General features: G+C 44.6%; 1 protein-coding gene across 1 annotated transcript in view; it reads left to right on the forward strand.

The window, feature by feature from the left end:
* mctp1a (multiple C2 domains, transmembrane 1a) overlaps positions 1-18,775 on the forward strand; it is a gene marked incomplete at both ends in the record, with an annotated part of 363,122 nt that overhangs the window by 334,729 nt on the left and 9,618 nt on the right. The window contains one exon of the mRNA XM_084307451.1: positions 4,212-4,331. Within this exon, the coding sequence (XP_084163577.1) occupies positions 4,212-4,331 (120 nt within the window). The remainder of the gene's footprint in view (positions 1-4,211; positions 4,332-18,775) is intronic.

Here is an 18,775-nt window from a genome sequence, read left to right on the forward strand (position 1 = left end):
CATTTTGAAATCGCTACGCTGCCTATGGACACGACAGTGGTGATTGCATTGCACCATGGTGATCCACTCGACAGGTAGCGATTTCAAAATGAGATTCGATTCAAATGTATTGTCATTATTATACAGCACAATATGTATACATATACATACACACCATCCAACCAGAGTGGATAAATTAATTAAATGAAAAAAAAAAAAAAAGGATTGAACCAAGAGTGATTTGAACTTGTGACCATAGGATCCACAGGCAGGAGACGAACAAGGTGAACTAAGTGTGATGTCTAAACTGAGTGACTAATCCATGATTAAATCTGATGTTTAAACTGAGTGACTAATCCATGATTTACACGTGTGCCAATTGCGTTTGTCCCTAATCTTTAGTATTGGCATTAATAAATCAGATGTCATGCTAATATGTCATGTTCTACAGTAGGACTTGTGATACCCATTTCAAAGTGTCCACGCATTCAGATGTCATGCTAATATGTTCTACAGTAGGACTTACTACTGTGATTCCCATTTCAAAGGGTCCACGCATTATTTCTACGCTCATACCACTAGCGTAGGTCAGTGGCCAATCAGAGCGCAAAACGCGAACGCGGAAGCATGCACCGTTTGGGTTTCGAATAGACGCGTCCCGGACGCTGATCCACACCCACATAGGGTTATCCGAAAGAAGACGAAGGAAGTTGAATGTGCGACGGCTAAGTCAAACTCAAATCTTGCACGTCTAAACACATATGTGAATTGGGTCTAGGTAGAATTGGTGATAGATTAAAATATACCTTTATTTTAGAGGTGTAAAGGTACACGTATCCGTACTGAACCGTTTCAGTGTGTACTGTACCGTACCGAACGGCTGTGTAGCGAACGAATACAACGGTATGTTAAAGGAACACTCCAACATTTTGGGAAATTAGCTTATTTGCCATCTACCCTGGAGTTAGACAAGAAGATGCATACCTTTTTCTTCTCTGTGCATGCAGTAGGAGTAGGAAGACGTTGGGAACTAGGCTAATGGAGGAACCTACTTCCAGTGACTGACGCTAAGCTAGGCTAACGGTGCGTGTCTTCCTACTCCTATTGACAGCCCTACAAGTACAATTAGTTACTACATTACCCCTGAGTGGAAAATGGAAAGCCAAACTTTCCCCCACTGTACCGGTACCGAACCGTGACTTCAAAACCGAGGTTATCTTTCTTCCCCTCCTTTTTCCCGATTTTCTCCCATCCCACCCTTCCTGGTTGTTGCGTACTTTCCCCTACTGTTGGTCCGGGAGACCGGAGACTGTCACATGCTTTCCTCCGACGCATGTGCAGCCTGGGGCAGGCCAACCTGGCCGCGCAGGTTCTCACCGGGGAGAGTGTAGCGTGTGGGAGGCCACACTATCTCTCCTCAGTTCCAACCCTAGCTGAGCAGGCGCCCCGACCGAACTGTAGGGGTCGCTGTCCACAACGCCCAGGACCCACCCTTCAGCTTTCCCACCCCCTGATACAGCCAATTGTATCAGTGTGAGAGGACAGCCAAGCTGATAGCAACGCCGGGAGCTGGATTCGAACAGGCGAATCCTTGTGTCTCCCGGTGTTGGTGACGAACGTAGTCTCCGTGCGCCACCTGCCCCCCCCAAGATTATTTTGTTGAAGATCACTTTAAAAACACAGATATGTTCTGACCTCAATATGTGGAAACAAAAGGTTGTGAATCCCTGCTCTCCGTCATCTTTTGCTTGTATTATTCCCATGGTCTTCAGCTGTCATAACAGAGCTTGTAGGACAAAGTGAGGCACTATCGTGGCTCATGTTTTTAACATCATGTCATGTTTATAACCTCCAACAATAATGTCTTGCTCATGCGTCCCTGTGTCATGTTTCTAACTTCCTACAATAATGTCTTGCTCATGGGTCCCTGTGTCATGTTTCTAACTTCCTACAATAATGTCTTGCTCATGGGTCCCTGTGTCATGTTTCTAACTTCCTACAATAATGTCTTGCTCATGGGTCCCTGTGTCATGTTTATAACCTCCAACAATAATGTCTTGCTCATTAGTCCCTCTGTCATGTTTTATATTTTATATTTTATATTTCAACAAACAACAACACAACATCAACATCAATAATAATAATAACAACACCAACAATAATAATAATAATGACAAGACAATAAATAATAAATACTTCAAAACGTAACTAATAATACAAAATACCAAGTAAAAAAAATAATAAAGACATCACAAACAACACCAAAGACATTAGACATTATGACATTTCCTCCCCCACTCACCCCCCCCCCCACCCCCCAAGACCGCCGGATCCCCCAGGACCAACACCCCGCCCCCACTCTGTCCCACCCCAACCACACGAGCAGTCTGGCTGCTGTAACGCCTGCCAGAATAATTATTTTCTGTTGGTAGTAGAAGTATGGATGTCCCGATCACGTTTTTGCGCTCCCGATCCGATCCCGATCATGTGATTTTGAGTATCTGTCGATACCGATCTTTCCCGATCCGATCTTTCACATTAGTAACCAATTTGACGCATTTTTGTCAGAAACTGGCGAAGCGAGACAAAGCCCCTCCGTTCACATCCCCAGCAGCAGTAGCAACAACAACAAAAACAACAACAACCATTCTTAAATCATGACCACGTCAACTAGATTAGAATAATTTTAAATCATAGTTCAGTTTCACAACAAGAGACTGATGAAAAAACGGGAGTGTGAAATAACGTTACAGGTAAAGAACATAAAATGATATTGTGGTAAAGAAAGATTGCTAGCTAACGTTAGCTGGTTTATTAATAGCTAGCTAATGTTACCTAGCCTAAGTGCCTCACACCAGTTAGTTTGTTAGCGAACGACACAAGCTTAGTTAGCTTGCAGAGTCATGAAAGATTCACTGCAAGGGCTCTTTTAGCTAACGCTAGCTAGGCACGTAGCTATACATTACAGTAGCATCACTTCACTGTCTGCCGAGCTAGCTTTGGATACCAAGCAAGCTAACATTGACTTTAAAGCCAGCACTAGCTAATGGTTAGGTAACGCTAACGCTAGCTGCAAGGTAGCTCATATATTGATGCTATCATATAGCCCCAGTCGAGCGCGGCGGCTCGCATTACATTCACCATACGAGAAATATTCAAAGTTCAATATATTCAATCTGTTTGCGCATTTAGTATACATTCACAGTGTTTGACTTACGTAATGATTTGCTCCATTTTGGTCTGAAACGCTGACGAATAATCCTCACAAAGCGAATGTTATCCAGGTGAACTTTCTTCATTCAAACGAGGCATTCAAAACAGCTGTTTGGCACCAGCCGTCCCCCATTCCTTTGCTCGCTCTAGTCACATAACTTTAAACGCACATGGAACGTCCGCCTTGCAAAGATTGCAACTGGCTATATTGGACTGGCTTTGGTTTCAATTTTAAAATGCTTCCAAACTTCTGACATTTTGTCTAGCTGCTCCGAGTCATCAGGTGGACATAACCTGCCCGTGTTTACTTGCGGGAGCAACACGTTGTGAGGTCTGCTATTTTCGGCATACGTCACTGTCGTGCGACGGTGTAAATAAAAGGAAATGCATTTATTTTGGCAAATTCTTCTGCTCTGTGTGACAATAAATAAATGAATGATGATATGTAATTTAAAACCAAAACTAAGGCCTCAGTGTGAGTTTAAGATGTGAACATGCTCATGTTTGTTGAATAAAATATTTTTTTTAATTTTTTTTACTCAAGTTTTTTTTTTTAAATGTTCCCAATCCCGATCCTCTGAAAATCACGTGATCGGCCTATCCCTATTTAGAAGTAATGTTGCTGCCATGAGTGTAATTTATATTCTGTATTACAGATGCTAGTTTAGTTTAAGTTTAGTTGCTATAGATTTCCAAAAATGGGCTACTGGTGGGCAATCCCAGACCATATGGCTCTTAGAGAGCATAAAGTGCACCGGGAGTCGGCCACCAGTCCCATAGCAAACAGTTTTCTAGGTGTGAGATACGTCCTATGAATATAATTCAAATGAATTTGTTGGTGATTAGGGTTGCGTGAGGCTAATATAGCATTTGTCCAAACGTTGTCCCAGTCAAACTCAGGGTCTAACTCTGGGATGTCCCCTCACCCTCTGTCATGTTTATAACCTCCTACAATATGCCTTGCTCATGGGTCCCTGTGTCATGTTTATAGCCTCCTATGTCGCTTGTCTTTCTTCCAGTTGCTGTTACAGAACTTCAACAGAGTGAGGCGCTGCATCATGTTCCTCATCAACGCAGGCTGCTACATCAACAGCTGCTTGGAGTGGGACTCCCCACAGAGGAGCATCTGTGCTTTTGTGGTACTTATACTTTTAATATACTTACATTTTATCTCATTCTTTATTTTCAGAATCTTTTCTTTTCTTTGTTAAAAGAAATGGTAAATGGTGCATTTATATAGCACTTTTACCCAAAGTGCTTTACAATTTATGCCTCACGTTCACCCATTCACTCACGCTGTTTTTCCATCTTTACTCCCTGGCGCCAGCATTTTTGACAATTTTCACGATGTTTGCAGACCCATCGTATATTCTATATTATAGCTATGGAGACAATAGTATGGCTCATTTGACAGGCAATATTTATACTCCAACAGGGACAAAACAGTTTATTTCTACATACCTTTGTTTGTGCACTATACCACGCAAAAAATCGCCCCGTTTCACAATAATCCAGGCTGGTTTTCTAGATTGTGAGATATAGTGTTTTGTGTGCCTTTGCACAAATCTCGCGGCTGCTTGCCTGAAACCTATATTATTGCCAAGTCAAAGGTAAACACAACCATGTTTCTTCACAAAGCCATCGGGGGGGGGGGGGGGGGGGGTGTTCCGACGCTGCGATCATTACAAAAGCATGTTTTATGATGGGGTTCGGTCAAATAGACATTACCAGAAGGTACTCCACTCTCGCTCCAAGTGTCTTGCATCAGAACAGGATCAATATATATAACATTAGGTGGCCCTCATCCGTTGTCTTCTATAGTCTGCTCTGGCCAAACTATAGACGGAGCCGAATAGGTTTCCTCATTGGCCGGTTTGACTATTATAGTATTTTTATGATTTACCAGAAGTGCTGAGTCCAACATAGTCTGGTGGAAACGCACCTTATCATCCATAATCATCATCCATATAATCCGTTTAGTTTTCTTCATAATATCCAATAGTTCACTCTAGGCGATCGCCATTATCGAACGTTAGATTGCTGTAGTTTGCTCACTGCTGCCATGCCACCGCTGGGAGTGCCCTAGTGATCCCTAGTAATCATTGCTTTCACTGAACTGTCCCATGCAGTTCATAAGGTAGGCGATACTGCCACCTGTTGGGATTCAATCATCATTGGAGGTCCCAGCCACACTCACAAAGGCCCGCACGAGTGTTTAGAATAAGAAAATATAAAAAAAGGAAAAAGGAACTAAAAACGAGATATCTCATTTTTGGCGCTCAGGCGTTGGCTCTCAGAAACTAGATATCTCGTTATTGGCGCTCAATGAGTTAACAAGAACGTAAGGTTATTCTATAACCCTAGTTATATGAGTATAGCGAGCGCTCTGCTCTATTGGAACTATCCCTTTATCCAGTCTAATATTGAATAATTTTCTCCACATGCACACACCCATCTGCCTGGCCACACCCACATCCGCTCCTCTACATAAGCGGGGTCGTGGCCACACCATCAGCGCCTTCCCAAGTCTTTCACCACCGAAGGTGAAGACCATCGGATCTTCAGTGAGTCAGAGCAGAGCGCTCGCTATACTCATATAACTAGGGTTATAGAATAACCTTACGTTATATTATCGTATAGCTTACGCTCTGCTCTATTGGAACACAGGAGCTGAGCAGGGCGGAAGCTCGACAAATGTACCCGCTGAAGCCCCCCACAACCATCAGAACCTGGGAGGACCCGAGCCCCCTGGACCCCCCTAGAGGAGCACGGGAGGGAATCGGATCCGACTGTGCGAAGAGGGTTTAGCACCTCAAACGCACAGGGTGAGCAGACCGTGGGACTTACCTTCACACAGAAGGACCCGTGACCACTCAGGCGTGCATCCCACATGCCACCAGGGAACGGACGGGAAGCAAAACACCCCCGTCACAGTCCCCAACATCACGGGGGCGAAGGTCAAGAACCCAACCCCGTGGCAAGGCCGTAGCAGCGGAGCGCGGAGGAGGACCCAGCCCTAGGAACAGCCTGAGGGCCAGGACCCCCGAAAAATGATGCATACGTAGCATCGGGACCCCACCAGACGGTCACTGGTGACACCACCCCCCACATCGCCAGCGTATCGGACAGGGCCTAAATCAAGAGTAGGCCCTTCCCCCCTTTGGCACACCGCCCTGAAGCATTCTAGCTTACTGCACCTGGTATTCCCAGGGGGTCTCCCATCCAAGACTAACCAGGGCCGAACCTGCTTAGTTTCCGAGATCTGACGAGATCAGGTGTGTCCAGGTTGGCATGGCCGTAAGCCCCAAGAGGCTACCCACCCACAATACTGTGGGGCCAGACGGTGTGCCGGGGAGACAACCCCCAAAAGGGGGTTGATCCCTCAATCCAGGCAACAGGCCAGAACTCGACCTGTGCCTGGAGCACTGCGGACTAGACAGGCGCCTAAGGGGTCTAAGAACAGTACCCGGCGGAAGGGGTGTTCGGTATGCTGTGCACCATGTCATGACCTCAACAAACCCGACCCCTGCAGCGGGGTCGAGGTTAAAAGGAGAGGCCAACACAATTGGCAGACGCCATGAAAGATGCGGGGGCACACTCTCGGGCAGACAGGGTCAAGCCCGGCCTCAACCCGAGAGTCGACTCTGCTACCAACACACCAGAGAACCAACCACCTCCCTATGTTTAGTTTAACAGGAGGCGGTTGTTCCCTTAACCCACCAAGAAAACTTAGAAACATAACTGCGAGTATACACAGGCTATACAAGCAGTACAAGTGTTTCAGTTTTCAAAGGGTTAATCCAGGCCAACAGGTCGACGAGAACGAGTCCGGACCTGGACCTGGCGGACCGGGACCTACACAGGGATGCCTAGAGGGGTTGACAGCAACCACCTCGACAGTCCCCTCCCATCCCTGCCCAGCAGGGGGAGGGAGGAGTGAAACAAATGGAGAAGGACCAGGCCCCAAGGTACAACACAGTATGGACCAAGCACGTCACTGTTATGGGCAAGTCGTAGTGGCATACATATGACACACACATCCACGACATCAATCCCCGCGAAGCCCGGCAAGGCCAGAAGAGGCAATGGCCGGAGCCTCGCTCCGGCGTGACGCCCCCCTCCTGCAGCCGGTCATGGCTCAGGCCCGACGACATCTTCTGCCAGAGATGACGTCGTAGTCAGAGTGCCAGGGCCCGCTATTCTCACGGCTAGCGCCAATGGTTGTAGCACAAGCTAAACAGCTAACTCTAGGCTAACTGATAGCATCAAGCTAACGTTTCCAGCCGAGCGTAGCCGCCAGCTAACGCAGTGGCAAGCTAAGGGGCTACTACTAAAAGCTGCACAACGTGAGAAAAATCAATACAGGCCAACACTTCAGACAGCCGCTGTCTTTTCCTCTTCTTGTCCGAAGAAAAAAGGCAACACACGCCCCTCTTCAGAACGGTGTTTACCAGACACAGCGGTATCGGCAGCAAGCACCTCGTTGTACGCGGGCTGCAGCCGACCTGAGCTCGGGGATATTCTCATAACGAAAACACCAAGCTCACCTCCCTCACGCCGGGTGTTTTTCATCTTGAAAAGCGGGGCCAGCACGGCGACAGAGGGTATCCGTTTGTCCAGAGACCCGGGGAAGCGGGGAATTGAACCGCAGATTCGGAATCACGGTCACAGGAAAACAAAGCTACGACTTCACTGAGGAGGAGCTAATGTTATCGTGGGGCATCAGACTAGAACCCCCTCCACGCCGCTAAGGGGCAGCGAAAAGGATTCTAGCCTGGAGCCGACCTTCGTAAGCTGTGCAGTTGACCCCCCACAACTGACACACCTGGCGCCCGCGTCGCAAAAAACATCACCCGCCCAGAGAGGCCGTCAGCCCCCACACAGCCGACCGCCTCCCAAGCATAGTGTCCAGCTGCAGAGCCGGAGACAATGCCGGCGGGGATTGCTCAGCGACGTGCGCCCCTAATGCGAAGCGCCGGTGGAGGTCAGAATGATCATCATCTTCAATCTAGACACTCCGGTGGCGAAGACATTATCGCTGTATTTCCTCGAAAAATAGTGAGAGAGAAAACAAAGATATAATGTCAACGCAGCTCCTCTTCTCTTCAACAAACTACTTTCGTTACTAAACTAAAGTGGTGTATACAGACACTTCTCTGTGGTGAAAATAGGGAAGGAGCTGATGGTGTGGCCACGACCCCGCTTATGTAGAGGAGCGGATGTGGGTGTGGCCAGGCGGATGGGTGTGTGCATGTGGAGAAAATTATTCAATATTAGACTGGATAAAGGGATAGTTCCAATAGAGCAGAGCGTAAGCTATACGATAATATAACCAGTCTGACTGTTCTCCTCTGACCTTTCTCATTAACAAGAACCAGTCTGACTGTTCTCCTCTGATCTCTCTCACTAACAAGAACCAGTCTGACTGTTCTCCTCTGACCTCTCTCATTAAACTCTACCGCCTGTGCGGTCCGGGAGCGGACCGCAAATGACATCACGTCATAAATCAAGTTCTCCAGACTGTCTAACAAAATTATCGTAATTTTTTTCAAACTTATTCAAGTATAAACATCATAACCATGTCAAAACAGCAGTTATAATGTATATTATCATCAATACGCTAGTTTACCAATAGGTTAAAGTGTTATTAGATAGATTTTAGTTTTAGTTTTGTTTGTTTAGTTTGCGAAAGTCTGCCATTTAGAAAAATTAACCGTCGGGATGACAATTTTTACGCCATTTTGAAGAGGACATAGAGAGCTTTCAATTAGCGTTGGAATTTTTCAGAAACACCCTACCCACAGGCCTCTAGGTCAAACAAAGCAAATGGCTTCTGTATGAATTATTTTAATATCTCTTATTACTCGGGATAATAAACCACAAAACTTAACGTTATTGGCATATATTGGAGCACAGTTAGTTTGTCTCCCCTATTTTTAGCATGTAGCAACAATCAGATTTGAAATTAGTTTCAAAATGGCGGCACTCTGGCCAGAATAATAAATCGACTGTACATACAGATTTCATTATCTGTTCTTATGCACGCCTGGTGATACTAAATCCAAATTGAACTCGGGCATTTGAAAGATAAGATTTGGCACAATCCATAAATGTGCGAATTGGCTATAATAAGGTCATTTATAAGCCTGCTATTCTATATTCTATAATAATATTTAAAATTGCATTGGTCCGGATGGGAGAATTCAGTACTGTATCTACAAAACCTTCTGTTTAATCATCTTCCCTTTATTCATTTCCTTAGATTTTCTGTACACGTGATCTCAAGAAGGTACTGAATGAGATTTTCATGTCTGGTCATTTTTACCATGGTGTTATTCACTGTCAAAGAAAAATTATAATTCATATTCTCCTTTGTTTCATCACAATTTAAGCACGCCTAGTAATAGACACAATATTTCGGAGACTGGGAATACATTCACTGAGGTCCATAGATGTCCCTAGATACCAAGAACATGCAAATGGACCTTGTAGAAGTGGAGCAATATCCCATTTACTACATAGGTATGTATTTTAGGCGGATTTTCAGAAAATAGGGCTCCGGGCTGACTGTTCTCCTCTGACCTCTCTCACTAACAAGAACCAGTCTGACTGTTCTCCTCTGATCTCTCTCACTAACAAGAACCAGTCTGACTGTTCTCCTCTGACCTCTCTCACTAACAAGAACCAGTCTGACTGTTCTCCTCTGATCTCTCTCACTAACAAGAACCAGTCTGACTGTTCTCCTCTGATCTCTCTCATTAACAAGAACCAGTCTGACTGTTCTCATCTGACCTCTCTCACTAACAAGAACCAGTCTGACTGTTCTCCTCTGACCTTTCTCACTAACAAGAACCAGTCTGACTGTTCTCCTCTGACCTCTCTCATTAACAAGAACCAGTCTGACTGTTCTCCTCTGACCTCTCTCACTAACAAGAACCAGTCTGACTGTTCTCCTCTGACCTCTCTCACTAACAAGAACCAGTCTGACTGTTCTCCTCTGACCTCTCTCATTAACAAGAACCAGTCTGACTGTTCTCCTCTGACCTCTCTCACTAACAAGAACCAGTCTGACTGTTCTCCTCTGACCTCTCTCACTAACAAGAACCAGTCTGACTGTTCTCCTCTGATCTCTCTCACTAACAAGAACCAGTCTGACTGTTCTCCTCTGACCTCTCTCACTAACAAGAACCAGTCTGACTGTTCTTGTTAATGGTGTTTTTTAGTCTTTCGCACCATATTCTCTGTAAACTCTAGAGACTGTTGTGTGTGAAAATCCCAGCAGTTTCGGAGACACTCAAACCACCCCGTCTGGCATCAACAATCACTCCAGGGTCAAAGACACATTTCTTCCCCATTCGGATGTTTTGTCTGAACAACAACTGATCTTCTTGGCCATGTCTGCATGCTTTTATACATTGAGTTCCTGCCACGTGATTGGTTGATTAGACATTTGCATTAATGAGCAGGTTTACAAATGTACCTAATAAATTGATTACTGAGTATATATCAGTGACTCGTGCTTATATTGCATACCCATATTAATTTGTTATGTACTCATAGCATAAGATACCATTATGTAACACATGACACCTAGTGTTACATAGTATAGTAGATATATTATGTTCAGAGGTGCCTCAGGTGTCTCCTCTCAGAAAGCATCTGTCCTTCACAGTCTGTTCTGAAAGACAATGACTTTCACGTCTCAAATGACGTCTCAAGTGCTTACATGAGATACTTGAATCAATGTTCTACTGTACTGTACTACCCACTTCAGAACTTTCCCCATATACCTAAACGTATTGATATGATATGACTCTATTAAACCTTGTTTCTTAGAATCACACACACATACACACACATACACACACACACACATACATTTTGGCACACTTACTGGTTAGCGGGAAGGATATCTTAAACACTACAGGTTAATTGAGCTCCTCTTCACCTTTCCGACAAGGTACTGCACAATATGCATTTAATATCTGGTGCAATTTGCTGCTTCTGTGGGTGCTAGAAATGGCCCCCTCTCTACCTCTCTTCCTTTCTCTTTCTCCCTCAGACTTGTTCCTCCTCCTCTCCTCTCTTCCTTCTTTATCTGTCTCTGTCCCGCACTTTTTTTTCTCTCTCCTCCCTTCCTCTGTATGACATATAACGAGTCTCTCTCTCTCCTCTCCCTCTCTCTCTCTCTCTCTCTCTCTCTCTCTCTCTCTCTCTCTCTCTCTCTCTCTCTCTCTCTCTCTCTCTCTCTCTCTCTCTCTCTCTCTCTCTCTCTCTCTCTCTCTCTCTCTCTCTCTCTCTCTCTCTCTCTCTCTCTCTCTCCATCACATACCTGGTATTAAAAGGTGAGATGTAATTGGACAGTAGAAGGACATTCTCTTCAGTGAGTGTCTGAGTAGAAAGTGTCTACACTGCAGATGACAGAGCAGCCATTTAATCCTGTCTGGCTTGTCCTGACTACAGTGCAGCAGATACAGGACGTGTCTGAAACAGGCTCTCAGCTCTTTAAGCTACAGGACGTGTCTGAAACAGGCTCTCTGCTCTTTAAGCTACAGGACGTGTCTGAAACAGGCTCTCAGCTCTTTAAGCTACAGGACGTGTCTGAAACAGGCTCTCAGCTCTTTAAGCTACAGGACGTGTCTGAAACAGGCTCTCAGCTCTTTAAGCTACAGGACGTGTCTGAAACAGGCTCTCAGCTCTTTAAGCTACAGGACGTGTCTGAAACAGGCTCTCAGCTCTTTAAGCTACAGGACGTGTCTGAAACAGGCTCTCAGCTCTTTAAGCTACAGGACGTGTCTGAAACAGGCTCAGCTCTTTAAGCTACAGGACGTGTCTGAAACAGGCTCTCAGCTCTTTAAGCTACAGGACGTGTCTGAAACAGGCTCTCAGCTCTTTAAGCTACAGGACGTGTCTGAAACAGGCTCTCAGCTCTTTAAGCTACAGGACGTGTCTGAAACAGGCTCTCAGCTCTTTAAGCTACAGGACGTGTCTGAAACAGGCTCTCAGCTCTTTAAGCTACAGGACGTGTCTGAAACAGGCTCTCAGCTCTTTAAGCTACAGGACGTGTCTGAAACAGGCTCTCAGCTCTTTAAGCTACAGGACGTGTCTGAAACAGGCTCTCAGCTCTTTAAGCTACAGGACGTGTCTGAAACAGGCTCTCAGCTCTTTAAGCTACAGGACGTGTCTGAAACAGGCTCTCAGCTCTTTAAGCTACACGACGTGTCTGAAACAGGCCATGCCCCAGAGAGATGGATGGGTGTGTGTTTTTGTGTGTGTGGGTGGGTGGGTGTGTACAGTGTCTTCACAATACATGGGTCTGGTGAGACAGTATTGATCAGTTGACATTTTCCCATTGTGCACGAATGTGCGCACAGGTGTGTGTGTGTGGTGTGTGTGTGTGTGTGTGTGTGTGTGTGTATGTGTGTGTGTGTGTGTGTGTGTGTGTGTGTGTGTGTGTGTGTGTGTGTGTATGTGTGTGTGTGTGTGTGTGTGTGTGTGTGTGTGTGTGTGTGTGTGTGTGTGTGTGTGTGTGTGTGTGTGCGTGCGTGCGTGCGTGCGTGCGTGCGTGCGTGCGTGCGTGCGTGCGTGCGTGCGTGCGTGCGTGCGTGCGTGCGTGCGTGCGTGCTTTGGTACAATGATGAGTGTGGGAGGGAATGTTTTATCGTTCAGAAATAAATGAAATTGTCAGACATAAAATGTCAAAGAAGTCTCAGAAAACAAGGTCACTTCATAGAGAGAGAGAGAGAGAGAGAGAGAGAGAGAGAGAGAGAGAGAGAGAGAGAGAGAGAGGCCTTGCCGCGCGCACACACACACACACACACTGTTCAGACATACACAATAGGAAAGTTTGTTTTGTTAGTGCATCATGTTAAAGGGAAATGCACAGAGAAGAAAAAGGTATGTATCTTAACACTCCAACATTTTGGGAACCCTGGAGTTAGACAAGAAGATACATACCTTTTTCTTCTTTGTGCATGCAGTAGGAGTAGGAAGACACGCACCGTTAGCCTAGCTTAGCGTCAGTCACTGGAAGTAGGTTCCTCCATTAGCCTAGTTCCAAACGTCTTCCTACTCCTACTGCATGCACAGAGAAGAAAAAGGTATGTATCTTCTTGTCTAACTCCAGGGTAGATGGCAAATAAGTTAATTTCCCAAAATTTTGGAGTTTTCCTTTAAGTGTAATAACTTTGTGAAAATAGCCATTGTGAAACGTTAGATTTGATACATTTTCAGGCAGGCTCCTTCAGTCTTTCCTATGGTATTTCCCCATTCAGCTGCAGCATATACTTTCCCTACCAGGACATTTAGTATTACGCCTATGAATTTCCAAGTGACATAAAACTAAGAGTTATGACTATTTCTGGGCCTTGATAGTCTTTGGTGTGATTTATATCCCTGTGATTTGTCCTAAAGTTGTAGTTTATGAACAAACACCATCTTATCCCTGTTTATTTCTTGAGTTGTTTTCCCCAAAAAGAGGCGTGGTGATCAAAATACAGTGCGGATGACTTATTGCTGGTCTGATGTATAGCAAAGCTAATGCTAACCGTTTCATGTAGCCTATGTGAATGGAAAGTGCTAAAACAATTAGTGCCATACTCTGGGAGGTATAGTTGAATAAAACACAAAGCTTTTTAACTAAGTAGGGTCCAATTGATAGATTTGGTAGTTTATAGCTAAATGTTTAAGCTAATGCTAACCATTTCATATATGTGAATGGAAAATGCTAACAAGATTAGTGCCATACGCCGGGAGGTATAGTTAAATAAAAAAAGAAATTATAGCAAAATGTTTTAGTGATTGAATGAAAAAATAAAAGCAGGATCTGACCGCACCTCCATAATCCTGAGAAATGGTCTGAGCAGCCAGATGACCTGTTTCTGAGCTGGGTTTTATAATAAAAGTTTTTTAATCATTAAAATGTGTGCGTTAGTGGCTCAGGAGGTAGAGCGATCATCTGGTAATCGGAAGGTGCCCGGTTAGATTCCAACTCCTCCTTGGCAGCATGCTGAAGTGTCCTTGAGCAAGACACCTAACCCCTAATTGCTCCCAATGAGCAGGTTGGCACTTTGCATGGTTGCCTCCACTGTTGGTGTGTGAATGTGTGAGTGAATGTGAGGAACTAAAATTGTAAAGCACTTTGGATAAAAGCGCTATATAAATGCACCATTTTCCATTTCCCATTTATTTTTACTTTATTCTGACTTTAATTAAAATAGTTAGCCACCTAATAACTAGCCACTTCATTGTCTCCAAATTGTCTCCACAATTTCTGGCAGTTGCTGGGTTCCTCAGCCTAGTTTACACTGAAAAGTAAAAGCTCTTTCATTGGTCTATGTTTGCCCCGCCCCCTACACTTAAGCCCTGCCTAGCGTGTAGGCTACTGTCTGTCAACTGTCCATGGTAGGCTAGTGACTTGTCAACTTGGCTTTTTTATTTCCAACAGACAGTGGATGATCTCTGTGTATGTTGTGAGAGTGTGTTTGGATACTGATAATTATAATGAATTGTAATAGATGGTGTCTGCTTTTGTTAAATATTGTAGGCATGTTTGTTTTCTCTGTGAGAGAGAGATTTGGTGGAGATTTGCGCACCTTTCTAGTTACACATGCACTCAATTTATATTCAAGCTGGTACATCAACACAATTAGACAGATAGCACAATAATACATAATGCTTCAAGAATACTAATCTGCTGTGTAAACTAGGCAGAGGAACCCAGCTATTTACAATTTAGAGACCATGAAGTGGCTAGTTAGGTAGCTAACTATTGTAACAAACATTCTGTCCAATTATATTAATTGATTTCCCATCATAGAAGACTTTAACTATAATAAGGCAGGCATGACCTTAGCCTCTCTAAGAGTTTTACAAACAGTAGATAGAGGGGGACCAGAGTGGAGAGCATCTCAGCCTAAGGGGGTTTGAGCTAAATTGGGTTGGGAATCATTAGGATGCGTCAGAGACTATGGGTGCTGAAAGTGACCAATCAAAGAGGCGGAGACATCAGCCACTGTCTATTCCATCCCCGCTTCAAAAGTCTCAAAAGTCAGCTTGAAGAGTGAGTTTTTTATTGTTTATTTAGGATCTCCATTAGTTGTTACCTCAGTAACAACTACTCTTCCTGGGGTCCACTCAAAATAACACAACACATTCAAACATAAAATCATTGTACAATCAGAATAAAACAATACTTCCATGCACATTGTACAACAACACCAAAACAAAGAATAATAATGACAGTAAAGATAGTCTGTCTACATGATTGAAGAGTGAGTGTTGAGCAGAGCGCTTGGGAGGGGGAGCTCACGCTCATCACAGCTCTGTGCTCGCAGGACCACTTTGTGCACAGGGAGCAGAGATGCTCCGTCACGAGGATGTTTTTTATGTGGGCTGGTTTTGAGACTAATTAAACGTCATAGTACAGACACACCTACACACACACACCTACACACACACACACACACACACACACACACACACACACACACACACACACACACACACACACAGACACACACACACACACACACGCACACACAAATGCATCCAGCCACACACACATCACTTATGCTACAGTGTGCATTCATTTGGGAGTAATAGTGGCAACCCTTTATATTGTATTCATATTGTCATTGTACAATATGAGTCAAGTATTCAGATGATGCTGAAAGGCTAGGCCAAAGGTAAACTGTTTTACAGCGTATATTGAGTTTAACTGAGATTTGAGCTTTTAGTCCCTCCTTCCCCCCTCCTCCATCCTCCATCCCTCCTTCCCCCCTCTACTCCATCCCTCCATCCCTCTCGCGCTGAAAGGCCTCTTAATCACTTCACTCATCTCTTTAAGTGGCTTTTTATGGGGGGCCATCTGGCCAAGGTGGTGCGTTAGTAAAGGTAGGTGTGTGTGTGTTTGTGTGTGAGTCTCTGTATGTTTATGTATGTCTCTACAGTGTGTGTGTGTGTGTGCACCTATGTTTCTAGGCAGTTTAGTCGTTGTGGTTTATCCCACAGTATAGAATAGATACTCAACCTCTGAATGTCCCAACTTCCTGTCAGTACACACGAAGTAGCCCATTAAAAGAAAAAGATTAACTCATTCTGCGCCAGTCACGAAAAAAGTCTGGTTAACTCGCCAACCGTTCAGCGCCAATCACGAGAAAACTCAGGTTTTAATAGTTATTTATTTTATTAGCTATATCCATTCATTTTTCATCCATCCAGCCTGATGTTATCATTGGGAATGGGTCTGAGCTCGCAAAAGGACAAATACCACCGCCTACACCTTCCAGCCGGTATTGCACTCCATTAGAAATGGTGTAGTTTCTTTTCTGGGCCGATCTGAGCCGTGCGGGCGGGGTTTAAATACTCCGGCAGGACTAGCGTTTACAACGATACGAGGGCCATTTCATGTATGCACGAGGAGACATAATAATTATAATCTAGCGTTGATTTCAGGAAGATTCGATAATCAGGCGAAAAATGACAACGTGATAAGTGCATTCCACTAAAACGCTATTATCGTGTCTTTTCCTGGGATTACTAAGAATCACCAAAACTATACTCATATTCAGAACGGTATAAAACGGAAATGTACGGATGAAAAAATTATCCGTTTTTTTGCATGTTGACCAGAAGCAACTTTATTAGACCCATAGCTATAATATAAGATATATTTTAAGCACTCGCAAATTTCGCAGTCTCCCCATTGATTAAAGGCCTGGCGTTCTAGCCAGAAGGTAGACAGCGACCCCTGGCGCTGATTGAGTTAAGAATGAATTAAGAAAAAAAAATTGTACTTAAAACTATCAAGAGTGTGTGTGTGTTTGTGTGTGTGTGTGTTGAGGCATGTTAGTGCTTAATGTAGGTATTTCATACACTCGCCTCCAAACATACCAAAACGTCTACTTCTACAGTCTCTCACTATCCCTATTGCCCAAATCTTCAACAGCAGCCGTGTGTGTGTCAGCCATTACTGCCAACTGAGATTAGCATGAGTGTGTGTGTGTGTGTGTGTGTGTGTGTGTGTGTGTGTGTGTGTGTGTGTGTGTGTGTGTGTGTGTGTGTGTGTGTGTGTGTGTGTGTGTGTGTGTGTGTGTGTGTGTGTGTGTGTGTGTGTGTGCGTGCGTGCGTGCGTGAGTGCGTGCGTGCGTGCATGCGGACGCCAGACCAGGCTGCAGAAACAAATTAGTGGGGGGGCATACAATTTTCTCGGGGGGGCACAATGGTTTTTCAACACAGGTTCCCTTTTATACGTTTCAGCTGGGACAGCGGCGCTGTGGCTTGCTTGGCGCTGCCCACTGTGCTGAACTAAACAGCAGAGAGGCAATTGAAAAATCTAATTTCTCTCTATCTTAAGAACATTCACTTATACAAAAACAGACTGAACGGATATATATATAACAGACCTGCTGGGGCAGCGGACTGAGAGCAGGGGACACAAACAGGCTGGATAAGATGGTCAGGAAGGCCAGTAGCGTGGTTGGGGTGGAGCTGGACTCTAGCGAGGGTGGCGGAGAGGAGGAACCTTGCTAAGCTCCAGGCCATCAGGGAAAACCCCTCCCACCCACTATACACAGACTTGGCTGACAGGAGGAGCATGTTATAGGCTCACACTACCTAAATGCAGCACTGAATGGCACAGGAAGTCCTTCATTCCGACAGCCATCAGACTATACAATGCATCACTGTGCCTCACTGCATCACTGAGCACAGAGTGACAGTTACCATCTTCCTGGACTCTTACTTTTTAAATAGCACTGTGCAATATTACACCTACTGTAGACTTCAGTATATTTTTTACTGTGTTTATTTACTGTATCTTTTATTCTATTTCATTTTATTCTATTCTTAGGCCATTTGTTTTGTTATTCTTATTCGTGACTTGTTCTGTCTAAATGTTTAATGTTGAGTGATTTGCAGTGTCAAATTTCCCTCATACATTTCTATTCTATTCTATTCTATATCTTTGAAAAGTCTCCATTTATTCAACACTTCACTGACAAACTGAACTGAACTGACAAAAATAAGGTGCATAAAAAAGCAAACAAAATGTCTCCACAGGCTACTCACCATCGTTAGTAGAGCGGCAAGCAGCGTTTGGGGACAGAGTGAAATCTTCTTAAAACACTGTCCCTCCACTCATTCCTGAACTTTTTTGTTAAGCCAACTGAATTAAATTGGCCTTGCGTCGATGAAGCATACTAAGGCGATGTTCTGTAAAGACGTTCTTGAGGGTAGAAAACGAATTCTCACAGAGTGCCGTGCTAGCTTCAGTAGTGTTGTTGTTGACATCAGTGCCCACTAGGGCTGTCCCCGACTAAGGATTTGGATAGTCGACTTTGATTAACCAAAAAAAAAAAAAAAAAAAAAAAATGTGGGCACAGCTGACTCTGTGGGCGGGCCCGGCCCCCTAATGCCCGCCCATGGCGCCGGGTCTGGCGTGCGTGCGTGCGTGTAAGAGAGATAGAGGTAGAGAATAGTAACATAGCACGTACACACGTCTTTCTCTCTCTCTCTTTTATTTCTCTCTTTTTCTCTCTCCAACACACACTCCGCTGTCAGCCATCCATCCCTAACAGAGAAC

The sequence above is a fragment of the Notolepis coatsorum genome (genome assembly GCF_963971535.1).
Source record: "Notolepis coatsorum genome assembly, chromosome: 1".
NCBI lineage: Eukaryota > Metazoa > Chordata > Actinopteri > Aulopiformes > Paralepididae > Notolepis > Notolepis coatsorum.